Here is a 27,869-nt window from a genome sequence, read left to right as displayed (position 1 = left end):
AAGGCACAAATATATTTTTTTATTTTATTAGAAATGTAATGCAAAGATTCAAAGATAGTAACATCTCAAGTTCCTGAAGCAAATCAAATGTACACTTTCTTTTATAGAATCAAATGATTTAAAATGTAATTTGTAACTTACAATTTAGCAACAAATGTTGAGTACATCAAGTCAGAAGCAAAAGTACACATAATTGTAATTGCATGTACACATTGTGTTGCGCTGAAATTCCCTGAGAACATTAACAGAAAACCCTCCTCAAAGCATGCAAACAGAGCTATCCATCATGGAAAACATATACCTTATCAGACATCTTGTACATAATTTACAAATCATATCAACAGTTTGTCCTCTGTAGCTCAACCTGGTAGAGCCTGACACTTCCAATGCCAGGATTGTGGGTTCAACTCCTAGGACCACCCATATGTGGAATGTATGCATGCATAAGTCACTTTGGATAAAAGTGTCTGCTAAATGGCATGTTTTTGACCTGGCAGGAGCTCACTAGAGCTACTGTAAGTACCAGCACAAAATGTTCTACTGCTTGAGCTCCTGTTCCTCTTGTAGAATATTAACTCAAGGGGCCTCCTGAGTGATGCAGCCATATAAGGCATTGCATCGCAGTGCTTGAGGTGTCACTACAGACCTGGGTTTAACCCCAGGCTGTGTCGTGACAGGGAGTCACATAGTGCGACGCACAATTGGCCATCTGGGTTAGGGGAGAGTTTGGCTGGGATCTTCAGATGAGGTGTGTTTCCCACGAACATATTGGTACAGCCGGGTTAAGGAGCGCGGTTTGGCGGGTCATGTTTCGGAGGAGGTATGACTCTACCGAGCCCGTTGGGCAGTTGCAGCAATGAGACAAGATTGTAATTGAAAAAGGGGGTAAAAAAAAAAAGAATATTAGCTCAAAAGTATTGTGGAGATCCTGCACCTAAATTTAAACAGTACCGGCACCCTAAATGGGTACCGGAACCTATGCTCTGGCTTGAAGACCAGTTCCTTTCTCATATTCATACATGGTATGTGGACTTTTCTGAGAAGTTATTCTACTGTTGCCACTTTGACTAGTCATGATATGTCTCTTCAGACATGGGATGCGCTTTGCAAGTAGTTGCCAGAAGTGACTCTGAAACTTTTTCCCAACAAACGTGTAAAAGACAGGGCTCACACAACAGTAGAGGTATGCTATATTCCTGGTGACATACACAGCGTGGTTAAGCACTTCAGAACACGGCTCAGAATCATCACTGGTGGAGATCTGGAGGGCCCTCAACAGAATTACAACATTGTATGGGGTCCAGCACACAAAAAACGTGAATATAATCACGAAAATCAGCTTGACTGCCCTGCACTTCCCTCTCATCTGGGTTGACATGATTCGGACCGTGATTCTAACATAGCAGTACATGACCATAGCCAAGGGAAACAGGAAGAAGATCACAAACTGCTGATAGTAACCAACCAGCTGCCATTTTATCATGATCGCATTGGAGAAGCCCGTCTCCTCACAAAGGTATCCGTCACGAGGATCCTCACGGACATTGTATAGAACCAACTCCTTGACACCGGCCAGCAGGCTTATACACCACACGACTGCCGAGGAGACACAGGCGTAGATCTTCCTCCTCCATTTGGGGGCGTTGATGGCATGGACCACAGCCAGGTACCGGTCAAAGGTCATGAGAGTGAGGAAGAGGATGGAGCTGTAGAATCCTATGAAGTACAAGCTACCCACTAGCTTGCACATGACCGAGTCAAAGATCCACCCATAGAGGTGGTACAAGGCCCAGAAGGGCAAACTGGAGGCGAACAGCAGGTCAGAGATGACCAGGTTGAGGAGGAAGATGTTGGTGATGGAAGTGAGCTTCTCGTATTTGTAAATAATGCACAGAACCAGCCCATTCCCAATGATGCTTAGCAGGAAATTGATGGTGTACAATATTGGTGTGAACTTGGCTCCAAATCTGTTCACTTCAGCTGTGGCACAAAGATTCACCAGTTTATCCACAACATAGATGGGGTCTGTGTAGTTATAATCCATGTCATTTTCATCGCTGAACAAATCCAAGAAGTCTTTGTACTCCGCCATGGTTGTCAGTCTCTTAACCTGTTTAAAGGTTGTAAATATGTTTTATTTTCTGGTCTGCTATTATTAGTATTTGCAGTTTGCTACATAAACAGGTAGTTACACAATATTTAGCTGGTAAATATGCTTTAATTTCTTTAATAAAATTAAGTAAATACAGAGAAACTACTAATTTTAACTACTTAATTTCTCAGTAAATACCCTACAATCTGCAAGTGGACTGTATACTTAAAGCGATACTTACCAGTGTGACTTCTCTAGGTCCTGGTGTTGGGATTGTCAGAAAGGAAGTGTTGTTTTCCTGTTAAAGTGTCAATGCTAGTATAGTAGGTTGAAGCTTTGTGTGTGAGAGCTGTTGGTACTGCTAGAGATATGTGATCTACTCCAGCCTAAGAGCCTCCCAAACAAGTGGCTGTCTTGACACTGTTCAATAGAGGAACCATATTCAAATTAGTAATACATAGATTGTAACAGGGGATTCAAATACAAGACTACAACAGAAGTTTATTCAAAAAAGACTTCACAGTCAACAGTGTTTTCTCTGATAAGAAAATACATGGAGAAATGTATACATTTGTTTCGAAAATGTGGAAATCAAAATAAGAAAGTCAATTGTAACAGGCCAACAATATTTGAAAAGTATACTACAAACTGTATCAAAATAGCCCATTTGATATATTAAAACATATTGTGGGGAAGAATAATAATAAGATAGATGGAAGTTAAATCAGGAAAAACTGTTCATGGTTACTACAGACAGACGACGCATACTGACAGTAAACATGCTAGTTTCCATCCAGCAGGAGGTTCACTGAACACTGAGAGGAAAATGCAGAAGTTGTGTAACAATAAGCATATCTATGATGACTAGGACAATAAATATGTTTATACCCGTAGAAGTGAAGCAAATTAATGACTGACAAGCTTGATTGAAAAGGAAAATAAATTACTTATAAAAGTAATTTCTACATATAAAAAATATAGTACTTTGTAGTGAAGAGCTAGTAGTTTTAAAGTGAAAGACTTCTGATGCAGAGTCGTATGTTCCTAGTGTTGCTCTTGAACATACAGTAAATCATTTGGGAGAAAACTTTTTCACAATTGCTACCTGTCACTCCAGATCATGTTTAATGCTTTGGATCCAACAAAGAGGTAGTTTAACTAAGGCAGTGCAATTCTCATTGTAAGTTTCTATACCTCCTCGACACTGATAGACAGTAAAAACAACATTGTCACTCGGATATTATGAGCCAGTGATGGGGTAATAATATCCCTAATCCCCACTTGTCCTCATCACTTCTGCCTGTTCACTGAATTACCCCTGGCCTGAAGACAGTGTCAAACAACCCTGTTTGGCTGGATACCAATTTGCGTCACTTTGTTGCCCTATATCCTCTGTTTCTTTATCTCAAGTTTGAGTGGATCATCCCACATGAAACAAAGGGTTAACTCACTCACTCCAGCAGCCCTTGATTTTTCAGTGAGCAGTCCTTGACTTAGTTAGTCTCAAAATGTCAAATTAAAATGTCCTGCTTTCCTTGTGAGGCCTAGAAGTTGGGTCCTTTGCTGTAGCGTTCCTCTCTGAGAATAGCCTGGTAGCAGGAGGTGGGGTCACATACGCCATTGGCCCCAGGAGGGCCACGCTTCCCTGGGATGCCGGGGATTCCTGACTTCCCTGGTTCACCTGGAGGCCCTGAGACACCGTGTCCGTCACTGCCTCTGGGCCCCTGGAGACCTGCAGAGGTGGAAGATAAAGACACAAAGAGTATAATTGTTTATCACATATCCCTGACAGCCACAGGGACAATCTACAGACTCCTACACATGTTGATCAATTGTAGATGACTGGTATAAATTTGTTTGTGAAAACATGAATATCATCACTCAACATTCCTACAAGAAGTGGGGGATTCTTACCTGCTGGGCCGGGAGGACCTGTCAACCCTGTGTCTCCATCTCCTTTGGACCCCTTTAACCCCATTGGTCCAATATCACCTGCACATAAGAGCATAGCAAAAACAGCCAGCAAGGTTACTTAATCCCAAAACCATGGAATTGCAATTTACATCAACAGCACTACATAGACTGAAGTCAAATTCCTCCCGGACATTGTATAGAACCAACTCCTTGACACTGGCCAGCAGGCTGATACACCACACGACTGCCGAGGAGACACAGGCGTAGTCAAATTCTTTGACCGTCAATCCCTGTAACCCACTGTGTTACCTTTGTGCCCATGAGGCCCCATCCGGCCTGGCTGTCCTGGGTAACCCTGTAAACCGAGCGTGCCAGGGTACCCTGGCGTTCCACTGGGGCCCTTGGGGCCGGCAGGGCCTGGCTCACCAGGTGGCCCCTTCACTGTCTCACACTGCCCACATTGACTTTTTGGTGCCACCATCGCCAGGAGCTGCGGCAGCTGATCTGGATAGGGAAAATTAGCATTTGTTCTGTATGCAGCACACAATACTAACTAGTCTTGTTTCTGTATTGACACAAAGTACATTGTTGCAATGACCAGTAAGCCTATGACATTTCTTTAGTTTGGAGCCAGATCCTAATTTTCAGGACTACTGTCGGTCTGTTATTGTGTAATCTCTCCAAGAGTGCTACGTGTCAAAAATAGCAACTTGTTCTGACACATGCCCAGACACAGTGATTAGGAAACCATGCACATTGCAGAGGATGCGCTTTTGTCACCAAATTGCAGAAATGAAATCTGCATTGGTGCGCTAGATCGAGACGTGCTGCTGTACACATAGTTCAACAGGATACTACTGTATGCATAGACCTACAGTTACCAACATAGTCACTATTTTGAAATGGCATAGATATGTGCACTTGGTGAAAAAACAAAACAATGGACGATTGCCTAAATTCCTAGCAAGCATTTTGAAGTTTATCATTTTTAACAGCCGAAAATCTTCAAGAATCCATACAACAGATAATGGTCATGCTCATGCATAAAATAAAATAGCAGGAAACACACTCCGAAGAACATTAGCGCAAAGCGTCATCAAGTGGTCATCAGTTGGTGGCTTCCCCTGAAAGACAATACATTCACATCAGTATGCTGGTAGTTAATGAGCTGGTAATGACTCTATTGACATTTTTGGGCAAATGGCTTTGACTCGAGTCTAGAGGAACAGATGTGGTCAACTTACAGGTTTGCCTGGGTATCCCAGCTCTCCTGGTTGCCCTGGTAACCCATCTTGTCCAGGAGAGCCGCGAGGTCCAGCAGCTCCCATCAGACCCACGTCCCCCTTCCTCCCCTCCGCCCCTCTGGCTCCAGTATCTCCTGATAGGCCTTTCTAGTGGGGGACAACATCACAGCTAATTCAGTTGGTGTATTGTTGTATGTTTGCAAACATACGAGTGTGCAAACAATTAAACAGACAGCATTCTGTTGAATTCACTTGACTTTTGAAAGCAATGTCTGCATAGGATGGTGTCATTCTGTTCAATATCTTTTTTATTTAATTGAATATGTTCAATGTGAAGACGGAGGGGGAATTTCCAAACCACATACACTACCATTCAAAAGTTTGGGGTCACTTAGAAATGTCCTTGTTTTCAATGAAAACATAATGATTTTTAATTTAAATAATAATTGTGTCCCAAAACATTCCTCTATTTGCAGAAATTACAGCCTTGCAGACCTTTGGCATTCTAGTTGTCAATTTGTTGAGGTAATCTGAATAGATTTCACCCCACACAAGTTGGATTGGCTTGATGGGCACTTACGTACCATACGGTGAAGCTGCTCCCATAACTGCTATATAGGGTTGAGATCCAGAGACTGTGCTGGCCACTCCATTATTGACAGAATGAATACAAGCTTACTGCTTCTTCCCTAAATAGTTTTTTGCATAGTTTGTCACTGTGCTTTGGGTCATTGTCCTGTTGTGGGAGGAAATTGGCTCCAATTAAGCGCCGTCCACGGGGTATGGCATGGCGTTGCAAAATGGAGTTATAGCCTTCCATCTTCGAGATCCCTTTTACCCTGTACAAATCACCCACTTTACCACCACCAAAGCACCCCCAGACCACCACATTGCCTCCACTATGCTTGGCAGATGGCGTCAAGCATTCCTCCAGCATCTTTTTATTTTTTCTGTGTCTCACAAATGTTCTTCTTTGTGATCCGAACACCTCAAACTTAGATTTGTCTGTCCATAACACTTTTTTCCAATCTTCCTCTGTCCAGTGTCAGTGTTCTTTTGCCCATCTTAATATTTTATTTTTATTGGCCAGTCTGAGATATGGCTTTGTCTTTGCAACTCTGCCTAGAAGGCCAGAATCCCGGAGTCACCTCTTCACTGTTGATGTTGAGACTGGTGTTTTGCGGGTATTATTTAATGAAGCTGCCAGTTGAGGACTTGTGAGGTGTCTGTTTCTCAAACTAGATACTCTAATGTACTTGTCCTCTTGCTCAGTTGTGCACCGGGGCCTCCCACTCTTTCTATTCTGGTTAGAGGCAGTTTGCGCTGTTCTGTGAAGGGAGTAGTTCACAGCGTTGTATCAGATCTTCAGTTTCTTGGCAATTTCTCGCATGGTATATATAGCGTTCATTTCTCAGAACAAGAATAGACTGACGAGTTTCAGAAGAAAGGTCTTTGTTTCTGACCATTTTGAGCATGTAATCGAACCCACAAATGCTGATGCTCCAGTCTAATGAAGGCCAGTTTTATTACTTCTTTAATCAGAACAACAGTTTTCAGCTGTGCTAACATAATTGTAAACGGGTTTTCTAATGATCAATTAGCCTTTTAAAATGATCCATTTGGATTAGCTAACACTACGTGCCATTGGAACACAGGAGTGATGGTTGCTGATAATGGGCCTCTGTACGCCTATGTAGATATTCCATTTTAAAAAAACAATTTAAAAAATAAATAAAATCAGCCTTTTCCATCTACAATAGTAATTTACAACATTAACAATGTCAATACTGTATTTCAGATCAATTTGATGTTATTTTAAATGGACAAAAAAAAGTGCTTTTCTTTCAAAAACAAGGACATTTCTTTTTATTTGTTTTTTATTTTAATTTTACCCCTTTTTCGTGGTATCCAATTGTTAGTAGCTACTATCTTGTCTCATCGCTACAACTCCCGTACAGGCTCGGGAGAGACAAAGGTTGAAAGTCATGCGTCCTCCGATACACAACCCAATCAAGCCACACTGCTTCTTAATACAGCGCGCATCCAACCCGGAAGCCAGCCGCACCAATGTGTCGGAGGGAACACCGTGCACCTGGCAACCTTAGTTAGCGTGCACTGCGCCCGGCCCGCCACAGGAGTCGCTGGTGCACGATGAGACAAGGATATCCCTACCGGCCAAACCCTCCCTAAACCGGACAACGCTAGGCCAATTGTGCGTCGCCCCATGGACATCCCGGTCGCGGCCGGTTACGACAGAGCCTGGGCGCGAACCCAGAGTCTCTGGTAGCACAGCTGGCGTCCAGCAGTACAGCGCCCATAACCACTGCCCCACCCGGGAGGCCACAAGGACATTTCTAAGTGACCCCAAACTTTTGAACGGCAGTGTATGTCTGTTTGTTTTCATAGACCATTAGGTTCTCATGAGAGAGCAGAGAATGCAGAACTGACTACTAGATACATTTCCCTTCCCTTCATCAGAATTTGTTTCTATTTGTTAGCATGATAGGACAAATCGTCTTCTAAATACACCTTCTGTACCATAGGTGCACTTTTCAATTACCCATTGTACAACTGAGAAGTTACATTTGTAAATTGAACTTCGACCTATGTCAAATGAAAGGATAAAGTAGAACATGAACTCTCTAAGATGAAATGAATCAGATCAAACTAGATAAACTCACCTCTCCTTTGCTTCCTTTGAGTCCAGTTTCTCCCTGCAGTGGCAATCATTCACAACATGAGGATAAAAACACTGAAATAAATGGATGGTCTAAAAGGCAGTATGAATGTCCTTTAGTTACAGTATCATTGATGCATGCCTCCTAAACAGAGTTAAGAGGTGAAAGGTTAAATGTTACATACGTTTGCCCCAGTGTTCCCAGGAACTCCATTGTTACCTCTCTCACCCTGGAGATATAGGAGGGTAAGGGTGGTGATGAAAAACACCATTCAATGCTGTTGCTCATAATATAACATACATTTCAGATTTCTTGTATTGTATTTTACCTGGCTTCCTTTGGGACCAGGTTCACCAGTTTCCCCCTGAAAACCATGACAGATATGTTATCTCGAGTCAGTCATATTATTATTTTTTATTATATGTATTTGTTTACAAATTGAACCTTTATTTAACTAGGCAAGTCAGTTAAGAACAAAATCTTATTTCACAATGATGGCCTATACCGGCCAAACCCGGACGACGCTGGGCCAACTTTGCGCTGCCCTATGGGACTCCCAATCACGGCCGGTTGTGATACAGCCTGGATTTGAACCAGGGTGTCTGTAGTGATGCCTCTAGCACTGAGATGCAGGGCTTGTAAGTAAGCATTTCACTGTAACATGTGCACATGTGACAAATACAATTTGATTTGATTTAGACCGCTGCGCCAATTGATAACAGTTAATAAACCAAAAAGCCATACTCTACTCTAGTTAAGTTACTTTTGTAATGTAGTTTATACATAAGTACTTACTGAATCAAGCATATGTGAAAGTGTTTATCATTTTGTAATTCATTACCTTGTGACCTTTGAACCCTGGCAGTCCTCGGTCACCAGGTAACCCTTGAACCCCCTGCTCTCCCTCCAGTCCCTGGAGAATCAACAGGAAACCCATTCTTCATAATGGCTTCAACAAAATATAACAGTTCCACTACTGTATAACAATCATACATGTACAGCGGCTTCCGAAAGTATTATCCCTTGGCATTTTTCCTATTTTGTTGCCTTACAACCTGGAGTTGGGGGGATTAGTATCATTTGATGTACACAATATGCCTACTACTTTGAAGATGCAAAATAGTTTTTATTGTGAACCAAACAAGAAATAAGACAAAAAACAGAACTTGAGCGTGCATAACTATTACCCCTCCAAAGTCAATACTTTGTAGAGCCACCTTATGCAGCAATTACAGCTGCAAGTCTCTTGGGGCATGTCTCTATAAGCTTGGCACATCTAGACACTGGGACTTTTTCTCTTTCTTCAAGGCAAAACTGCTCCAACTTCTTCAAGTTGGATGGGTTCCGCTGGTGTACAGCAATCTTTAAGTCATACCACAAATTCTCAATTGGATTGAGATCTGGGCTTTGACTAGACCATTCCAAGACATTTAAATGTTTCCCCTTAAACCAGTTAAGTGTTGCTTAGGGTCATTGTCCCACTGGAAGGTGAACCTCCGTTCCAGTCTCAAATCTCTGAAAGACTGAAGTGGGTTTCTCTCCAGAATTTCCCTGTATTTAGCGCCATCCATCATTCCTTCTGACCAGTTTCCCAGTCCCTGCAGATGAAAAACATCCCCACAGCATGATGCTGCCATCCCTAGGCTTCACTGTGGGGATGGTGTTCTCGGGGTGATGGGAGGTGTTGGGTTTGCGCCAGACATAACGTTTTCCTTGATGGCCAAAAAGCTCAATTATAGTCTCATCTGACCAGAGTACCTTCTTCCATATGTTTGGGGAGTCTCCCACATGCCTTTTGGCGAAAGCCCAGCTCTGTGGAGTGTAGGGTTTAAAGTGGTCCTATGGACAGATACTCCCATCTGCACTGTGGAGCTTTGCAGCTCCATCTTTGGTCTCTTTGTTGCCTCTCTGATTAATGCCCTTCTTGCCTGGTCCGTGAGTTTTGGTGGGTGGCCCTCTCTTGGCAGGTTTGTTGTGGTGCCATATTCTTTACATTTTTTAACAATGGATTTAATGGTGCTCCGTGGGATGTTTAAAGTTTCTGATATTTTTTTTAGAACCGACCCCTGATCTGTACTTCTCCACAACTTTGCCCCTGACCTGTTTGTAGAGCTCCTTGGTCTTCATGGTGACGCTTGCTTGGTGGTGCCCCTTGCTTAGTGGTGTTGCAGACTCAGGGCTCTTTCAGAACATGTGTATATATACTGAGATCATGTGACACTTAGATTGCACACAGGTTGACTTTATTTAACTAATTATGTGACTTCTGAAGGTAATTGTTTGCACCAGATCTTAATTAGGGACTTTATAGCAAAGGGGGTGAATACATATCCACACACCACTTTTCTGTTTAAAAATGTTTTGAATATTTTGAAACAAGTACATTTTTTCATTTCACTTCACCAATTTGGACTATTTTGTGCGTTCATTACATGAAATACAAATAAAAAAAGTCTATTTAAATTACAGGTTGTAATGAAACAAAATAGGAAAAACGGCAAGGGGGATGAATACTTTTTAAAGGCACTGTACATTCAAGTAGTTAGATTCCGTCTTTGTGACACTGAGCAAAATGAGCCACACACACAGAACATTACTTATTTCCTTTCCATGTACAGTAGTGCAATTTGTATTTTATTCTTTGGGGACTTCTACTTGTTAGTACTGAATGGCACAAGGCCAAAAGCACATGAACCATAGGTCTACAGCAGTAAAACATAATGATAGGTATTGTGAGTTATAATGATGCTGAGAGATATGTCCCAATTCGAAGTCTTCTGCCTGAGGTGAAGCCTGTATGGAAAAACCCAATTTGCAGCCACCAGTACTGAAATACTGTATATAGAGTTGAGGTCACATATACTTAGGTTGGAGTCATTAAAACTCGTTTTTAACCACTCAAAAAATGTATTGTTAACAAACTATAGTTTTGGCAAGTCAGTTAGGGCATCTACTTTCTGAATGACACAAGTAATTTTCCCAACAATTGTTTACAGACAGATTATTTCACTGTATCACAATTCCAGTTGGTCAGAAGTTTACATACACTAAGTTGACTGTGCCTTTAAACAGCTTGGAAATTTCCAGAAAATGATGTCATGGCTTTAGAAGCTTCTGATAGGCTCATTAACATAATTTGAGTCAATTGGAGATGTACCAGTGGATGTATTTCAAGGCCTACTTTAAAACCCAGTGCCTCTTTGCTTGACATCATGGGAAAATCAAAAGAAATCCGCCAAGCCCTCAGAAAAAAAATTCTAGACCTCCACAAGTCTGGTTCATCCTTAGGAGCAATTTCCAAATGCCTGAAGGTACCACGTTCTTCTGTACAGAAACAGGTACAAAAGTATTTATATCCACAGTAAAATGAGTCGACATAACCTGAAAGGCCGCTCAGCAAGGAAGAAGCCACTGCTCCAAAACCGCTATAAAAAAGCCAGACTACAGTTTGCAACTGCACATGGGGACAAAGATCTTACTTTTTGGAGAAATGTCCTCTGGTCTGATGAAACAAAAATAGAACTGTTTGGCCATAATGACCATCGTTATGTTTGGAGGAAAAAGGGGGAGGCTTGCAAGCCGAAGAACACCATCCCAACCGTGAAGCACAGGGGTGGCAGCATCATGTTGTGGGGGTGCTTTGCTGCAGGAGGGACTGGTGCACTTCATAAAATAGATGGCATCAGGAGGAAGGGAAATTATGCAGATATATTGAAGCAACATCTCAAGACATCAGTCAGGAAGTTAAATCTTGGTCGCAAATGGGTCTTCCAAATGGACAATGACCCCAAGCATACTTCCAAAGTTGTGGCAAAATGGCCTAAGGACAACAAAGTCAAGGTATTGGAGTGGCCATCACAAAGCCCTGACCTCAATCCCATAGAAAATTTGTGGGCAGAACTGAAAAAGCGTGTGCGAGCAAGGAGGCCTATAAAACTGATTCAGTTACACCAGCTCTGTCAGGAGGAATGGGCCAAAATTCACCCAACTTATTGTGGGAGGCTTGTGGAAGGTACCCAAAACGTTTGACCCAAGTTAAACAATTTAAAGGCAATGCTACCAAATACTAATTGAGTGTATGTAAACTTCTGACCCACTGGGAATGTGATGAAATAAATCACTCTCTACTATTATTCTCTCTACTTAAAATAAAGTGGTGGTCCTAACTGACTCAAGACAGGGCATTTTACTGACTTTAAATGTATTTGGCTAAGGCGTATTTAAACTTCTGACTTCAACTGTATAGCATCTTTCACCTATCCCCAAACAGCTGAAAAATACCTACATTCAGTCCAGGTGTCCCAGGATGTCCTTCTGATCCACGTGCACCTTGGGCCCCCTACACATGTAGAGATGTGTTAACACACACATTAACACTCCCAGAACACACACAAACTACATCACGAAAAGCACATGTACATAACAGAATACATACACAGACAAAGTATATGCAGCTCAGACACACACACACACACACACACACTCACTAAGGATAGGGGAAATGCAGTAGAGGCAAGCATTCACTAGTTACCTTTGAACCTTCAAGTCCGTAAGTTCCAGGTGGACCAATCGGACCCTGAAGACCCTGTACATGAGTGAAAATTCAGTTTTTAAAACAATGGCTTAATCATCTGTAAGGCATAATGAAATGAACCTCATGAAAATAATGTGATTTTAAATAATGTTAAATTCTGAGGACTAGACTTTATTATAGATCAAAGGCGAGGCAAATAGTTACTTTTATCACACCAAATGGTATAGGGACAAAAACAAATTGAAAGATACACAGAAAATAATTGGTGAAGAAAATGGTGAAAATGTGAGAATGATTTGAAATCACATGACAATACAATACAATGTCCTCATTGGCTTTTCAGTTCTTCTAAAGCGGTCATGTAAGCCACAAGTCGGATAGAAGAACCTCAGTTAAATTCAAGCATAGAGTTGCAATATCTTGACATTCCAATTGAGGGCAGCAAAGTTGAGGTTCAGCAATGACACTTAAATGTGCTGTACAGTTCCTACTTACACGTACATTCCTATTTTGTGGAGGATCTCACTCTGAATTTTGCAGAGGAGCGTTATGGAGCAGCAAAATAATTATTTAATTTTCAATAGGGTGAAAAGAAAAGAGAAGAAAATATGTAATGAACATCAAGCATACTGTACTTTCAGGTCCGATCCATCACCTACCTCAGGTCCTTTTGGTCCAACCAGCCCCTCTTGTCCGGGTGGGCCTCTCTCCCCCTTGTAAAAACAAGGTCAAATCAAATGTATTAAAAAGGCATTTTATATTGTTTTCAACACACAGGGTTTTACAGTTACTCTTTCACTGAATATTTCATTAGTCATTTGCTGTCTTAGGAGGCAAAGAGAATGTCATAATGACACAGAGGGTGAGCCAACCAAGTCATTGATTGCGCCATGGCCAACTACTGGATTATATTGTCTAAGTTTGATCTGTTTATTACCCGAGGTCCAGCAGGCCCCGTCTGCCCGGGAAGGCCTCGGATTCCCTATGACGATTATGAAAAAACAGAGATATCACACTCAGGAGAACTATGAAAAAACAAAGGCAAATATCTACAGTCCCAGTCAAATGTTTGGACACACCTACTCATTCAAGGGTTTTTCTTTATTTTTACTATTTTCTACATTGTAGAATAATAGTGAAGACACCTAAACTATTAAATAACACATATGGAATCATGTAGTAACCAAAAAAGTGTTAAAGAAATATAAATATATTTCATATATTTGAGATTCTTCAAAGTAGCCACCCTTTGCCTTAATGACAGCATTGCACACTCTTGGCATTCTCTCAACCAGCATCACCTGGAATGCTTTTCCAACAGTCTTGAAGCAGTTTCCACATATGCTGAACACTTGTTGACTGCTTTTCCTTCACTCTTCGGTCCAACTCATCCCAAACCATCTCAATTGGGTTGAGGTTGGGTGATTGTGGAGGTCATCTCATGCAGCACTCCATCTCCTTCTTGGTCAAATAGCCCTTGGACTCATCAGACCAAAGGACAGATTTCCACTGGTCTAATGTTCATTGCTTGTGTTTCTTGTCCTCCTGAAAGTCTCTTCTTCTTATTGGTGTCAATTAGTAGTTGTTTTCTTGCAGCAATTAAACAATGAAGGCCTGATTCACAAAGTCTCCTCTGAACAGTTGAATTGTGTCTGTTACTTGAACTCTGTGAAGCGTTTATTTGGGCTGCAATTTCTGAGGCTGGTAACTTGCAGCAGAGGTAATGCTGGGTCTTCAATTCCTGTGGTGGTACTCATGAGAGCCAGTTTCATCATAGCGCTTGATGTTTTTTGCAACTACACTTGAAACGTTCAAAGTTCTTGACAATTTCTGGATTGACTGACATTCATGTCTTAAAGTAATGATGGACTGTCATTTCTCTTTGCTTATTTGAGCAGATCTTGCCATAATATGGAATTGGTATTTTACCAAATTGGGCTATCTTCTGTATACTTCCCCTAGCTTGTCACAGCACAACTGATTGGCTCAAACGCATTAAGGAAAGAAATTCCACAAATGAAGGCACACCTCTTAATTGAAATGCATTCCAGGTGACTACCACATGAAGCTGGTTGAGAGAATGCCAAGAGTGTACAAAGCTGTCATCAAGGCAAAGAGTGGCTACTTTGAAGAATCTCAAATATAAAATATATTTTGATTTGTTTAACACTTTTTTGGTTACTACATGATTCCATATGTGTTATTTCATAGTTTGTCTTCACTATTATTCTACAATGTAGAAAATAGTAAAAAATAAAGATAAACCCTGTAATGAGTAGGTGTGTCAAAACTTTTGACTGGTACTGTATATCAATAAACATGTACAGTATCATTTCTACAGCTCTATTTCAGCACAGCTGAGGGTCTCTTACTGCTCTTGAAATATCCTGGAAACTGGAAGAAAGCTGTATCATGACGATGATGATATTGTGCACATGAAATTAGAGGCCCACTTTCTATTTCCAGTTCCCATGTTTACCCGGCTGGCAATGACCACAATATCAACCTAGTTTACAGCCAGTCAGAGCTTTCACCCATTATCTACAGTAAGTAATGACACTCATGGGACTTAGGGAGGGAGCCATGATGATGATTAAAGTTAGCAGAGAGGACAACATAAACTGTTAGTTCCACTCCTTGTGATGCATTGCAGGATTTTACAGTTGTAGGATGGCTTGGCTGACTGGCTCATTAGGACTTTCATTCATTTTTCAATACAGTTAGATTTTACTTGATTTCCCCATAAACAGGAACATTGTAATTATGGGCAAAGTGGCACAGCAGAATGGCATCTGAGGGCACTGGCCACCACACCTAAGTTCAAATAGTATTTGTTTTCTTTCAAATACTTTGAGCTTGATTGGAGAATGGCATGCGAGGGCACTGGCTACATTAGCTACATGTCGAGCCACAGGGTTTCATGTTGTGCGAGAGCCAGACTACAGGCTCGTACATTTTTGGGGAGTCAATATTTCATGGTATAATATTTATCAAACTCCTCTTGCTATTTTTGGTAAGCACATTAGTTGCTGTATCCATTTTCAAACAGACCAGCTTAAATTCAATGTTGTCTGTGAAATGCTCTAAAAAAAACAGGCTTGCATTGCATTAGACAGAGACCAGATAGACAAATACAGTTGTCAATATAATCGTCTATCTCCACCTGGTGGCCTTTCAGTGGTCTCTTTAAATAGGTTGAAAACAGGAAAGAACGTCCCAATGTTTACCTCATCCACCTCATTGAGGTGAGAACTGGTAGTTACTAAAGTATTTTTGATTAGCCTCTAGGACTAGGTGTACTTCTGCATTAATCATTCATTTGATCCCACATAACCCTTGTTTACTCAATGGAGCAGTGGAGGCTGGTGGGAGGAGCTATTGGATGATGGGCTCATAGTAATGGCTGGAATGGAAAAAATAGAATGGAGACCTCCCTGACCAAGGCCCTTCTCCCCCGATTACACAGTTTGTCCAGGCAGCCAGTTCTAGGAAGAGTCTTGGTGGTTCCATACTTCTTCAATTTAAGAATGATGGAGGTCACTGTGTTCCTGGGGACCTTCAATGCTGAAGAAATGTTTTGGTACCCTTCCCCAGATCTGTGCCTCGACACAATCCTGTCTCGGAGCTCTACGGACAATTCCTTTGATCTCATGGCTTGGTTTTTGCTCTGACATGCACTGTCAACTGTAGGACCTTACATAGACAGATATGAGCCTTCCCAAATCATGTCCAATCAATTGAATTTACCACAGGTGGACTCCAATCAAGTTGTAGAAACATCTCAAGGGTGATCAATGGAAACAGGATGCACCTGAGCTCAATTTCGAGTCTCATAGCAAAGGGTCTGAATACTTAAGTAAATAAGGTCATCTCCGTTTAAAAATATATATATATTTACAAAAATAAAAATAAATGTTTTTGCTTTGTCATCATAGGTTATTGTGTGTAGATTGATGGGGGGGGAAACAATTTAGTCCATTTTAGAATAAGGCAAAACGTGGAAAAAGTCAAGGGGTCTGAATACTTTCCGAAGGCACTGTACGCAGTATTTCCAAAGACTATGAAAGAGGAGACTGAATATTACATCATAGTGGTTCTCATAATATTTCTATGGCTTAGAAAAAGGAAATTAAGGTTGTTAGAGATCAACACTTATTCTTCTTTAGTAGAAACAAGGTGGATGTAGGCTACATATGGATTACACACAGATGCTATCAGGTCTTTTTAGCAATTGGTCAAAATTATTTTTTTGTGAAAGGTTTAACCCAAAGACAGATTCTGCCAAGATGGGTGTGGTTATTGGTGCTCCCTCAGCCAGCTGGTTCAGATTCTGGCCAGGGGCCACAGTACCACACTTAAACATTTGCTGTATATATTACTCAAGGTTTTCATGCTCCTATTGTGGACAAGGAGGAAATGTGGCTTAAAATATTTTTTTTGTGGACAAGGTAGGGACAATGTTTATTATTTTATGTGTTATATCAATGTGTATTTTAATTTTTCTGACAGATGATAACCATAGACAAATAAGCATAGACATGTTTTTATGTTTAATCATATAAATTGTTTTCTATACACCAAGTGTGGATCCTGGGGTCATGTATACACCAAGTAGCAAACATTGTGGTTGGATGAACACCACATTTGGAGAAAAATCTACGCAAACACCATGACTATTTTGAGTTAAAAGTCCTTAATGTCATTTTAGGTGACTTTATAAATGATTAATGGTTTTAGTGTATATTGGAAAAATATAGTTGCTATGATCATTTAAAGGGAGCAGCTAGTAGAATGCATAGGAGTGGATGAGGATGATGAGTAAATGGACTGGCTTAGTGAATGGTTCCAGCTTTTATTAAGAAATAACGTTTCATTTGAACAATGAAGACTCACCGGAACTCCAATCTGTCCATCACCACCATGAACCCCAACGTCTCCTTTCTCACCCTAAACATAATAAAACAGAAGTATGATATTCGCATACTTGACATACTCTGAAATAGCTACTGTAACATGTGAAAATATCCATTGAGCTTTGAGACAGATGACCGCCTCAAGTTGGGGGGTTTCCATACCCCGTCAGTGAGGTTTAAAACTATCACTCTTAACAAAAATGTAACAAAAAAATATATTCTAAATCCTCACTAACACAACATACACACTATTCATTTTCCGAGGTGAGTGTAGAGTGCAGCAGTAGAACAGAGTGCACGAGAGAAGAGACGCTCCTTCTCAAACACTCATACACCTCCAACATAGGTTTATGATGTAAACCACAGACCACAGGACACGCTGCTCAGTCAGGTTTTCAGTAATAAAGAAGGTAAGCAGGGAAAGCTGTGGGTTTATAGGTCCTGACACACAGAGGGCGGCTTTTGAAGTGCTTTTCCTTCAAGAACATCTAACAGGCACACGTGCGACAAAGAGCCTATCATTAGCAACATAAGAGGTCTGTATGATCTTATAAAAAGACATGGTAAAACTGTAATGGCTGTAAATATTGAGGATGACAAGTGTTGATTATGGCTTTCAAAATGTGTAACCAACACAGTGTGGGAGATGTTATCCAGAAAAGGAGTTAGTATCTACCGTCAAACTTATTGAATGCTCTTCAGTTTTTGCATGTTCAATTACATAAAAGCTCAGAAATTAAAACTGCAACCAAGGCATGAAATCAAGAAAAACCCTGTTATCAAAATCTCAAATTACATAGTACCCAAAAATGCTATAATGAATACTGTATACTATATCACAATTACTCATGTGATTCGCCAAATTACAAGACATTATTTACATTTTTAAGAATCCTATTTTGGAACACTCTTAGTAAAAAGGGTGTTGGATGTTGAATTGTGTTCTTGTCTTGTGTGTTTTAAATATAGCATTGATTACTGTACTCACATACAGAATGAACATGTTCTGAACAAGTTCACACAAGTCAGTCATCAATTTAACCTTTCATGTCAATACACGGAATCTATTTTAATCTAAAATGTTGGTTATGCAAAATGAGTCTGAAAGACTGTTGAAAATGCTAAAGTGTATCACATCAATCACACATCATGGTCAAAACTTGATTGAGTATGAGTCACTTACAGTGGGGAGAACAAGTATTTGATAACCTGCATATTCGGCAGTGTTTCCTAATTACAAAGCATGTAGAGGTCTGTAATTTTTATCATAGGTACACTTCAACTGTGAGAGACGGAATCTAAAACAAAAATCCAGAAAATCACATTGTATGATTTTTAAGTAATTAATTTGCATTTTATTGCATGGCATAAGTATTTGATCACCTACCAACCAGTGAGAATTCCGGCTCTCACAGACCTGTTAGTTTTTCTTTAAGAAGCCCTCCTGTTCTCCACTCATTACCTGTATTAACTGCACTTGTTTGAACTCGTTACCTGTATAAAAAACACCTGTCCACACACTCAATCAAACAGACTCCAACCTCTCCACAATGGCCAAGACCAGAGAGCTGTGGAAGGACATCAGGGTTAAATTGTAGACCTGCACAAGGCTGAGATGGGCTACAGGACAATAGGCAAGCAGCTTGGTGAGAAGGCAACAACTGTTGGCGCAATTATTAGAAAATGGAAGAAGTTCAAGGTGAAGATCAATCACCCTCGGTCTGGGGCTCCATGCAAGATCTCACCTCGCGGGGCATCGGTGATCATGAGGAAGGTGATGGATCAGCCCAGAACTACACGGCAGGACCTGGTCAATGACCTGAAGAAAGCTGGGACCACAGTCTCAAAGAAAATCATTAGTAGCACACTACGCCGTCATGGATTAAAATCCTGCAGCACACACAAGGTCCCCCTTCTCAAGCCAGCGCATGTTTGCCAATGAACATCTGGATGATCCAGAGGAGGACTGGGAGAAGGCCATGTGGTCTGATGAGACAAAATAGAGCTTTTTGGTCTAAACTCCACTCGCCATGTTTGGAGGAAGAAGAAGGATGAGTACAACCCAGAGAACACCATCCCAACCGTGAAGCATGGAGGTGGAAACATCATTCTTTGGGGATGCTTTTCTGCAAAGGGGACAGGACGACTGCACCGTATTGAAGGGAGGATGAATGGGGCCATGTATCGCAAGATCTTGGCCAACAACCTCCTTCCCTCAGTAAGAGCATTGAAGATGGGTTGTGGCTGGGTCTTCCAGCATGACAATGACCCGAAACACACAGCCAGGGCAACTAAGGAGTGGCTCCGTAAGAAGCATCTCAAGGTCCTGGAGTGGCCTAGCCAGTCTCCAGACCTAAACCCAATAGAAAATCTTTGGAGGGAGCTGAAAGTCCGTATTGCCCAGCGACAGCCCCGAAACCTGAAGGATCTGGAGAAGGTCTGTATGGAGAAGTGGGCCAAAATCCCTGCTGCAGTGTGTACAAACCTGGTCAAGAACTACAGGAAATGTATGATCTCTGTAGTTGCAAACAAAGGTTTCCGTACCAAATATTCAGTTCTGCTTTTCTGATGTATCAAATACAGTACTTATGTCATGCAATAAAATGCAAATTAATTACTTAAAAATCATACAATGTGATTTGTAAGTAGGAAAACCTGCAACATCGGCAGTGTATCAAATACTTGTTCTCCCCACTGTAGGTTCTCCTTCCAAGATTTCTAATCTCTTCAAACTATTGTGATTTTTCATGCACAGGAAGGAACAATGTTTCTCCCCGTGTGGAACGAAGCATTCTATTTGACCTGGATGTTTAGGCAAGATTGTGCAAAAATGAGTATTCTTCTCTTGCTTTTGAGACTGTGCCTTACTCTAAAGCAGGGCTCTCTAGCCATGTTCCTGGAGAGCTAGCCTCTTGTAGGTTTTCAATCCAACCCTAATCTAGCGCACTTGATTCCATTATATTAACCAGATACTCCAGTGACCGCTCTATCAATTTAAACAAATATCTTAAAAAATGGAAAGCAGTCGGGAGAAGGCAAGACCATTCTAGCAAATGAGAGGGCAGAGACGCGTGTGAACAACAGGCACAACTCCAATATAAAGTGTTTTTTCTCAAAGTTGCCAGGATGTCACGTGACCTACTTATATCAGTACATTCATAACAACCTAAGCATTACGAAACATCTATTCAATCAAATAAGCCACACGTAGCAAATAAACCATTACATTTTTTGTTAACCAAAGTCAACACTCTCATTGAACTCCGTACAAAACCTCTTTGAGTGAAACAAACAAACAAAACTGCACCTGCTAGAGAAAACATATTTGGGGCCCAGTTATCCCTCTCACCTTGCCTCTTCCTCTCTGCTGACTCTAATAATTAGCTGGTTGATAATGTTACAACTGGGGTTGGATTGAAAGCCTACAGGAGGGCCAGCTCTCCAGGGACAGGATTGGAGAGCCATGTTTTAGAGTAAGGCACAGCCTCAAAAGCAAGAGCAGAAAACCCATCTTTGCACAATTTTGCTTCATTCTACATGCGGCGGAACATTGTTCCTTCCCGTGCATGAAAAATCACAAGAACTTATTTGATACAGGACCTCACACCAAGCTGTTTTCTGAATTACAACAGGAATCCTTTGTAACTTAAAACTATGAAATTATTTCCACACAACCATTTTTACTCATCTAGGATAGCAATTACCCAAAACTTTATGAGACTTCATCTGACATGTAACTTTCATTCAAGTTTTACATGGAATTTTATGCATGCGTCTCAAAACATTCCTGTGCATTTTGATCCAAGTGTAGCCTGGTACTGATAGACTTTTTTTCCTATTGTTGTCAATGCAAGTACGCTGGCTGGTTAAACCAAACCTCTCCGACATCTAAAGTATGGTGTGTCTGGTTTTTACAGCTGCTGTGTCCTGTGAGCTTCAGGGCCGTGATTACAGAGTGCAGCAGCCAACCCCGCTGCAGAGCCATGCCGCACTGTAAAAACCCAACCCAATGAACAGGCTTTCATCTGGGTCACCACATCAAACCAGTCGGTTAGCTGATCATGCACTGGATCCAGACCAGCAGGCTAGAACTGGGGGTGGGACTGGGGATGGGGAGCTGGGCTGGAAAAGCTGGGGTTTTGCTTGAAGAATTATTTGGGGACCTTGGCTTCTAATCCAAAATGAGAGGGAAGGTTGGGAAAAAATGTATATAAAAAAAATACATATTTAGGACACATTTAGCTGATAATAAGCCAAGAAGTTCCAAAAAAAGTATTTATTCAATGAATTTGAGCGAGAGGATGACCATTAGCCATGACAGTGACTCACTGCAATTACAAACTACACTCAAAATAATATGTCACTCCACCAAGATAAATATTATCTGTGTACAGAAGATTTTTACAGTTAAATCAAATGGTGGCATCCCTGGTGTTTTACAATTTCAGCAAACCAGTTTGAGGTTTTACTTTTCATGGTTACAATGCGCAAATGTCACATCCCTCACAAAACCGTTCCTTCTCCAATTGCAAGACGACACAAACATCTTACTAAGCCAAGACCTTTCTCAAAACTACTTTACGGGTAAGTGTGCATAGTTTAATAAGCCGGTAAATGGTAGGGTGTCACTAATTTACACCACTCCAAAAGGAAGGGACATGTTCCCTGGGCGATAAACAGATGCTGGGGCAGATGCAGAGCTCTGAAAATAGATTGCAGGAACAGAAGCCACGCTCCGCTCTGCAGCGCTCACCCCTCATTATAGAACACCAAACTCACGCCAGGCAGCGAGCCAGGTTACACATAATACTACTGGAAGCTGAAACGATCCTTTGTGTCCCTGGATCTCATAGATCCACTACAGATCCAGCGCACAAACCACAAAGTTCCCTCAGGAAAAATAAACCTCTTAAGTCTAAGGCTAGTTTACTAGGTACTGATGGACATATGAGTATTCATTGAATATAGCCTGCATTACAGTATGTAGTTGAAAGCATCATCAGTTCAACATCTAATTAAACACATAGGGTTTAGCTAAAAAAAGTAATTATCCACAAATGGGGTAATGAAATGATCCCCATTCATTAAAAAAAGACAAAATAACTGAACATATATACAGTTAAAATCTGGGTAACCTGCTTCCTGTTCTTTCCAACCAAAGCAAAGAACATCAAATATACTTTAGTCAATGTTTACAAGTGAACTAACAATGTTCCTACCTCCCGCACCCACCACCTCAACTCTAGAAATAGCTTATGCAGACTTTCCGCCACCTAGACTAGCTTGTGGAAGTGTCTTTATATAGAACTCTGAGTGAAACTCTCACATTTCAAACCTCCTCCTATGGAACCACCAACTCCATAGGAAAAGGAAAGATTAACCACAAATATTCCCTCTGAACCCCCCAAAAAAAACACAGATATAATCTCTAACAAGATGTCACATAGCTCGCAGTCCCTTGCATGTCACATCTGCCATCGCCTACAGACTATTCCATGTCACTTGTTTATGAAGGAATGTGAAATGAAATCTCAGCTCACCTTCACTCCAGCTGGTCCAACAAAACCATCCTTTCCTACTGGCCCTGTGTCCCCCTGCACAGAACACAACATCATTTCAGTTATAAAATGCTGTATAGTAACCCTAGACTACCCTCTGACCAACAAGCAAACTGATACTGTACTGTTGTCATTAGATGTTTTGTTGTACAGAATAGGGTTGGGCCAACATGATTAAATCAAATATTGTGATGTTTTATATTGCCGTTAAGTGCAAGACTACTCTATTTGAACTTTACAAATCAAAAAACAGTTCAGTTTTATACGTTAGGGTGTTGTGTTGAAAATGAAGTCTAAATGAATCAACTAAGCTTAATTTTTTTTGCCATACTGAGGTTATTTAATGAGAATGTGACTTTAATATCAAAATAAGCATAAAAATTGCAGTCTGGAAGTATCTAGTCATTAACGGTGCAAAGTTATTAACAACGGATATCACAATATATTATAGAAGAGGTCTCCTTAGATATCGCCCAACCCTAGTACAGGATAAATAGCACTTCTCATACAGCGATGAAGAAAATGCTGTTGAATACCAGACAGTTCCACACCTTACACAGATATGAACATGAAGTTCAACATACATAATAGGTGTATACAAGCTTACATGTGGTCCATGCTCCCCTGGTGGTCCCTGAGCTCCTGCTTCACCTGGACTTCCCTGTACATATGAAAATGTTGGAGAAAAAATGTCTGCATTAAAGAGTCAACAAAATATAGCACTACATTCAATTGCCATAAAATATTTCTGACAAAGTTTGTCTCTTACCTTTTCTCCTGGAATTCCTGTGGCCTCCAATTGAAGTTGTCTCTCAGGTCCCTACAATGGAAACAGTATTTTAAAACCCTTGTCCATTGGCACCGCCACCATTACATGGTCTTTAAGACCTGACTCCCTCGGAGTATGTAGTGTGTTATTAAGGTAGTCTGAGAATACGTCTATCGTCTACAAACACTAAATTAAACTGGATATTGGCATTTTGTTTTCATCATTCATGTCTACACTACTTGCACCTGCTTAGTAGTCTGCCTATTACGCTGGGCTGCTCCCACAGCCGTGTGTGTGTGTGTCTCTATAATTACACTTTATTAAAGGGTCATGACTCACTGTAGGTCCTGGAGGGCCAGGTCTGCCTTCAAGGCCTGGTGCTCCCGTGTCACCCTGCAGCCAGGATGAATCAGCTCAATCACAAAGACATGACCTCAATTCAAAACTACAGTAACATGGTTTAGGCCCGGGGCCTTTAGATCTAATAGCGAGATCAAATCAAATTGTATTTGTCACATACACATGGTTAGCAGATGTTAATGCGAGTGTAGAGAAATGCTTGTGCTTCTAGTTCCAATCATGCAGTAATATCTAACAAGTAATCTAACCTAACATGATGAGCCATACAAAGAACTATGTGATATGAAAATGATTTGTTACAGTATATTGTGAACCTATCTCATGATGCTTACTTTGGCCCCATTGAGTCCTGCTTCGCCCTTATGCCCTGGTATGCCCGCTTTGCCCTGAATAATGAAACCAACATTACAAACACAGTGGCAGTAAGTATAATCAGCTAAATGCAGAAATTGTAGTGACATATATTTCACTCACATTGTTCCCATTCTTCCCGAGTTCTCCTGCCATTCCACGTTCACCCGGCTTCCCCTTCACAAAGAAAATTAGCAACAATTCATCAGAATCACCATACTGTATGATTGATCCTCATGTTTTGAAATGAGATATATTTAAGATAGATAGCCAGTACTCACAGGCTTACCGTCAGGACCAGGTGGCCCCTCCCTCCCTTTCTCACCTCGGAAGCCCTACAGGGTTCAAACAGACAAGCTATGAACTAGAGATTTACATACAGTCATCCATCTGATGGAGTTGGCATTTTGTTCTGTACAGCTGTTTTGTCATAAATCTCTCAATCAATTTATGATTTAATGATTTATGATTGAATTATCACCATAGGCCCAGGAAGACCAGGAGGCCCAGGTTTCCCCAGAGGGCAGTTACAGCTCTCCACTGCTGCAGGTTGTCTGTCCAGAGGACACTGGGAGCAGAAAACTATTTAATATAACAGGAACAACCCAACAAGTCTACAAATGTAATGTAATAATTACAATGTAATGTAAAGACAGACAACCAACAAACATACTCACCCTGTCATCCTCCTGTATAGAAATAAATAGAGAACGATAATGATATGAAGATGAAATTATCTTTGCCCCCCCGCCTTCAATAGAAACCTTCAGTGACATGTGGAAGTAAATTATGAGTCTCGTAGTTACAGTATCATTACACTCACCACAGAGTATATTTCACACGCTGTCTCTTTCTCACTTTGCTCTGGATCGCAGTAAAGCCTCAGTTTTTGTATCTCAATCTAAAGAAGGATTACAAGACGAACATAGTCATGTTACTGTGTCATTATAGAAACGTTTTTAAAAAGTTCATCTAAATATAGAAGCTCCCTTAAAATGAAAGCAAACCATTATTTGTACATATATGGTTGTAGCATTTCTTCAAGTTTGCACAACACCCATTGTTACTCACAGGAACAGTTGCTTCCATCTTGACCTTCTTGGCGACCTGTATCTTTCCTTTGATGTAGATGGGAAATACAGGTTCTAGTAGCTGCTCCTCTATCTGCATGTCGTCCAGGTAACAGATGATACGTCTGGGTTTAACAAGCAGCTTCAACTGGTGCCACTCTGAGTCAAAGAGTCTCTGTAGAAAAAGTAAAACTTGCTGAGTACGTAACTACCATTTCAAAACATAAAGAACTGGTTTCCCCAGACACATTTAACATGCGTTTTAGTCCAGAACTAGGATTAATATGTGTCCAGGAAACCAGTCCAAAGGTGTTGGGGGTTGTTATGTCAGTGTGTTTCTATAGACCTTAATTCCTCTGTCATTGAAAATGACACACTGTTCTTTCTTGTTGACACTGGTGGTTGTGCTGGTGAAGATGACAGACTTGTCCAGTCCATTGAGGGTCACAGCGAACTGTTTCAGCCCGTCCTGAGAGAGCACTCTGATCAGGTCCAACTTCAAATGGTTGGTGGGGCTCTTCAGGCGTAGAGTGGCCACAAACACATAGGAGGGAGGCAGACCCTCAGGGAAGATGGCCCTGGAGGATCAATAAAAATGGGTTATACTGTATGTAGAAGTGTGTTACAGAAATCTCATGTGAGCTTAAGGAGTTTACTGTCAGAGTGTGTGTGTGTGTGTGTGTGTGTGTGTGTGTGTGTGTGTGTGTGTGTGTGTGTGTGTAAACGGTCGGTCCCCCTACCTGGTGCTGTCGGTGAGGTCCAGTCGGGGGCTAAGCAAGTAGGAAGTCTCTGACATCAGCGAGCCCTGGACTTTCTTTGCTTTCATGTCGATCTGCATTCTGGACAGCAGCTCAAATCCCTTTACATTGGCTGTTCCAGGGATCTGCATTGGGCACACAGACTCTGAGAGAGAGACAGACAGACATAGAGAGCAAGTCAGTTTAGACCACAGTTATTTCATCTTGGAGGTTTATGACACATGCACTGTGTATTATGGAAATGTCTCAAAATAATCTATCTAAGCTATCATTAGCCTCAGAATCCCAGACTCACCCTCACACAGCTTCTGCTCCATGGCGTCTCGGATGTTAGCGATAGAGCTGTAGTCCTCAGCGTAGAGAACATATGTAGAGGGGGGATTGTTGGCCATGGACACCAGCTCGGAGTTGGTGATCTCGTTGCCCACGCCCACAGCGAACAAGATAATATTCTGGGCCTTGGCTTCCACGGCCGCGTCCACCACGTCGTCCTGGCTACGGCCATCTGTCAGCACCACAGCAATGCGGTTCCTGGCAGGCTGTGTGCGGTTTGAGGACGGGAAGACGTGCTGCGTGGCAAATTTGATGGCCCTGCCCGTCTGGGTGTTGCCCCCCAGGTACCCGATGGTGTTGATGGCGCCGACCAGTTCCTGGCTGCTCAGGTGTTTGCCCAGCGGAATCTCCAGACGGGGCGTGTCGCTGTACTGGACCACGCCCACCTGGGTGTGACGGGAGCTCACGTCAAAGCCTCTGGTGATATTGACCAGCCATCGTTTGGCCAAGTCAAAGTCTGGAGTGCCCACGCTGGAGGAACCGTCGATTATGTAAACCAGGTCGTTTGATGCTGTGCTACAGCCTGGAATCAAGGAAAGAAGAAATCTTACCCACCTCGCTGGCTAACGACATCAAAACCAGTCTTTATAGATCTGCAGTAATATGACAATATTGACATTATAGGCCTGTGTACAGTAGTAATATTAGTTAGAAATTGCAGGCACAATGTTAATCATTATCATTAATTGCAATACATAAAAATGTATTTACCCGCTTGAACGTCAACATCTTCCACTAAATTATCTCCCCTCAGATGTGGAAGGAACATCCATGTTAATACGGATCCTAATATCCATTTCTTCATTGTTGATCAACAGTACTGCAAAGTTCTCCTTGAATTAAATGAAGATGGAGGATACAAACTAAATGACAAAATACATATTTTAGTAAATATGTAATAAGCTAGCAAAACATGATTAAGCCAATAATAGCAAAACATGTAAAAATGACTTTTCAAAGTCCTATGCAATAAATTAATGTTGTACCCAAAACTGCACATTGATTGTACATGTTTTACAGGAATATCGATTTGACTTTTGCCCATTACTCCAGTACATTTTTAAGAGAAACTTTAACAATTGTTAAGACAGTTATCTTACCTTCACTCTTTACTCATCAGCTGCCAATATACCACTCATCAATGTAAATGCAAAAAGTCCTGCAGTAACACAGCGCATCTAGATTTACTGAAACAGGCTACTTACTCCCTGCTGTACAAGATGACAGGCTGTAACATAGCTAGCAGACATGAATAGATGTTCCTGGAAGCCTTTTTATACCAAACCAAACTGTGA

The 27,869-nt window shown here is 41.3% G+C and overlaps 2 protein-coding genes across 4 annotated transcripts; both read right to left on the bottom strand.

Moving 5' to 3' along the window:
- Positions 1-4: 4 nt before the first annotated feature.
- LOC112260524 (C-C chemokine receptor type 8) lies at positions 5-2,485 on the bottom strand. Its single transcript, XM_024435700.2, has 2 exons — positions 2,334-2,485; positions 5-2,110 (listed from the first exon to the last, which is right to left on the bottom strand). The coding sequence occupies exon 2, from the start codon at positions 2,090-2,092 to the stop codon at positions 977-979; it is 1,116 nt and encodes a 371-aa protein (XP_024291468.1). The 5' UTR covers positions 2,093-2,110; positions 2,334-2,485; the 3' UTR covers positions 5-976.
- Positions 2,486-2,573: 88 nt separating this feature from the next.
- si:ch211-106n13.3 (vWFA and Collagen domain-containing protein) lies at positions 2,574-27,857 on the bottom strand. 3 transcript variants are annotated; one of them, XM_024435698.2, is made up of 30 exons: positions 27,675-27,856; positions 27,286-27,437; positions 26,537-27,097; positions 26,224-26,386; positions 25,830-26,061; positions 25,485-25,658; positions 25,237-25,314; positions 25,091-25,102; positions 24,895-24,981; positions 24,695-24,748; positions 24,537-24,590; positions 24,395-24,448; positions 24,042-24,095; positions 23,703-23,753; positions 23,541-23,594; positions 22,916-22,969; positions 17,356-17,409; positions 13,400-13,444; positions 13,122-13,175; positions 12,460-12,513; positions 12,214-12,267; positions 8,770-8,841; positions 8,257-8,292; positions 8,113-8,157; positions 7,932-7,964; positions 5,251-5,397; positions 5,076-5,130; positions 4,316-4,510; positions 4,007-4,084; positions 2,574-3,824 (listed from the first exon to the last, which is right to left on the bottom strand). In XM_024435698.2, the coding sequence occupies exons 2-30, from the start codon at positions 27,377-27,379 to the stop codon at positions 3,637-3,639; spliced, it is 2,886 nt and encodes a 961-aa protein (XP_024291466.1). In that variant the 5' UTR covers positions 27,380-27,437; positions 27,675-27,856; the 3' UTR covers positions 2,574-3,636. The 3 variants fall into 3 exon arrangements, with proteins under 3 accessions (XP_024291466.1, XP_024291465.1, XP_024291467.1); XM_024435697.2 differs by having other exon boundaries at positions 27,286-27,407; XM_024435699.2 differs by lacking the exon at positions 13,400-13,444 and having other exon boundaries at positions 27,286-27,407; positions 27,675-27,857.
- Positions 27,858-27,869: the final 12 nt, after the last annotated feature.

This window comes from Oncorhynchus tshawytscha, linkage group LG10 (genome assembly GCF_018296145.1).
Source record: "Oncorhynchus tshawytscha isolate Ot180627B linkage group LG10, Otsh_v2.0, whole genome shotgun sequence".
NCBI classification, from domain to species: domain Eukaryota; kingdom Metazoa; phylum Chordata; class Actinopteri; order Salmoniformes; family Salmonidae; genus Oncorhynchus; species Oncorhynchus tshawytscha.
The sequence above is the reverse complement of the archived record's forward strand: the minus strand, read 5'-3'. Positions and strand labels throughout refer to the sequence as shown.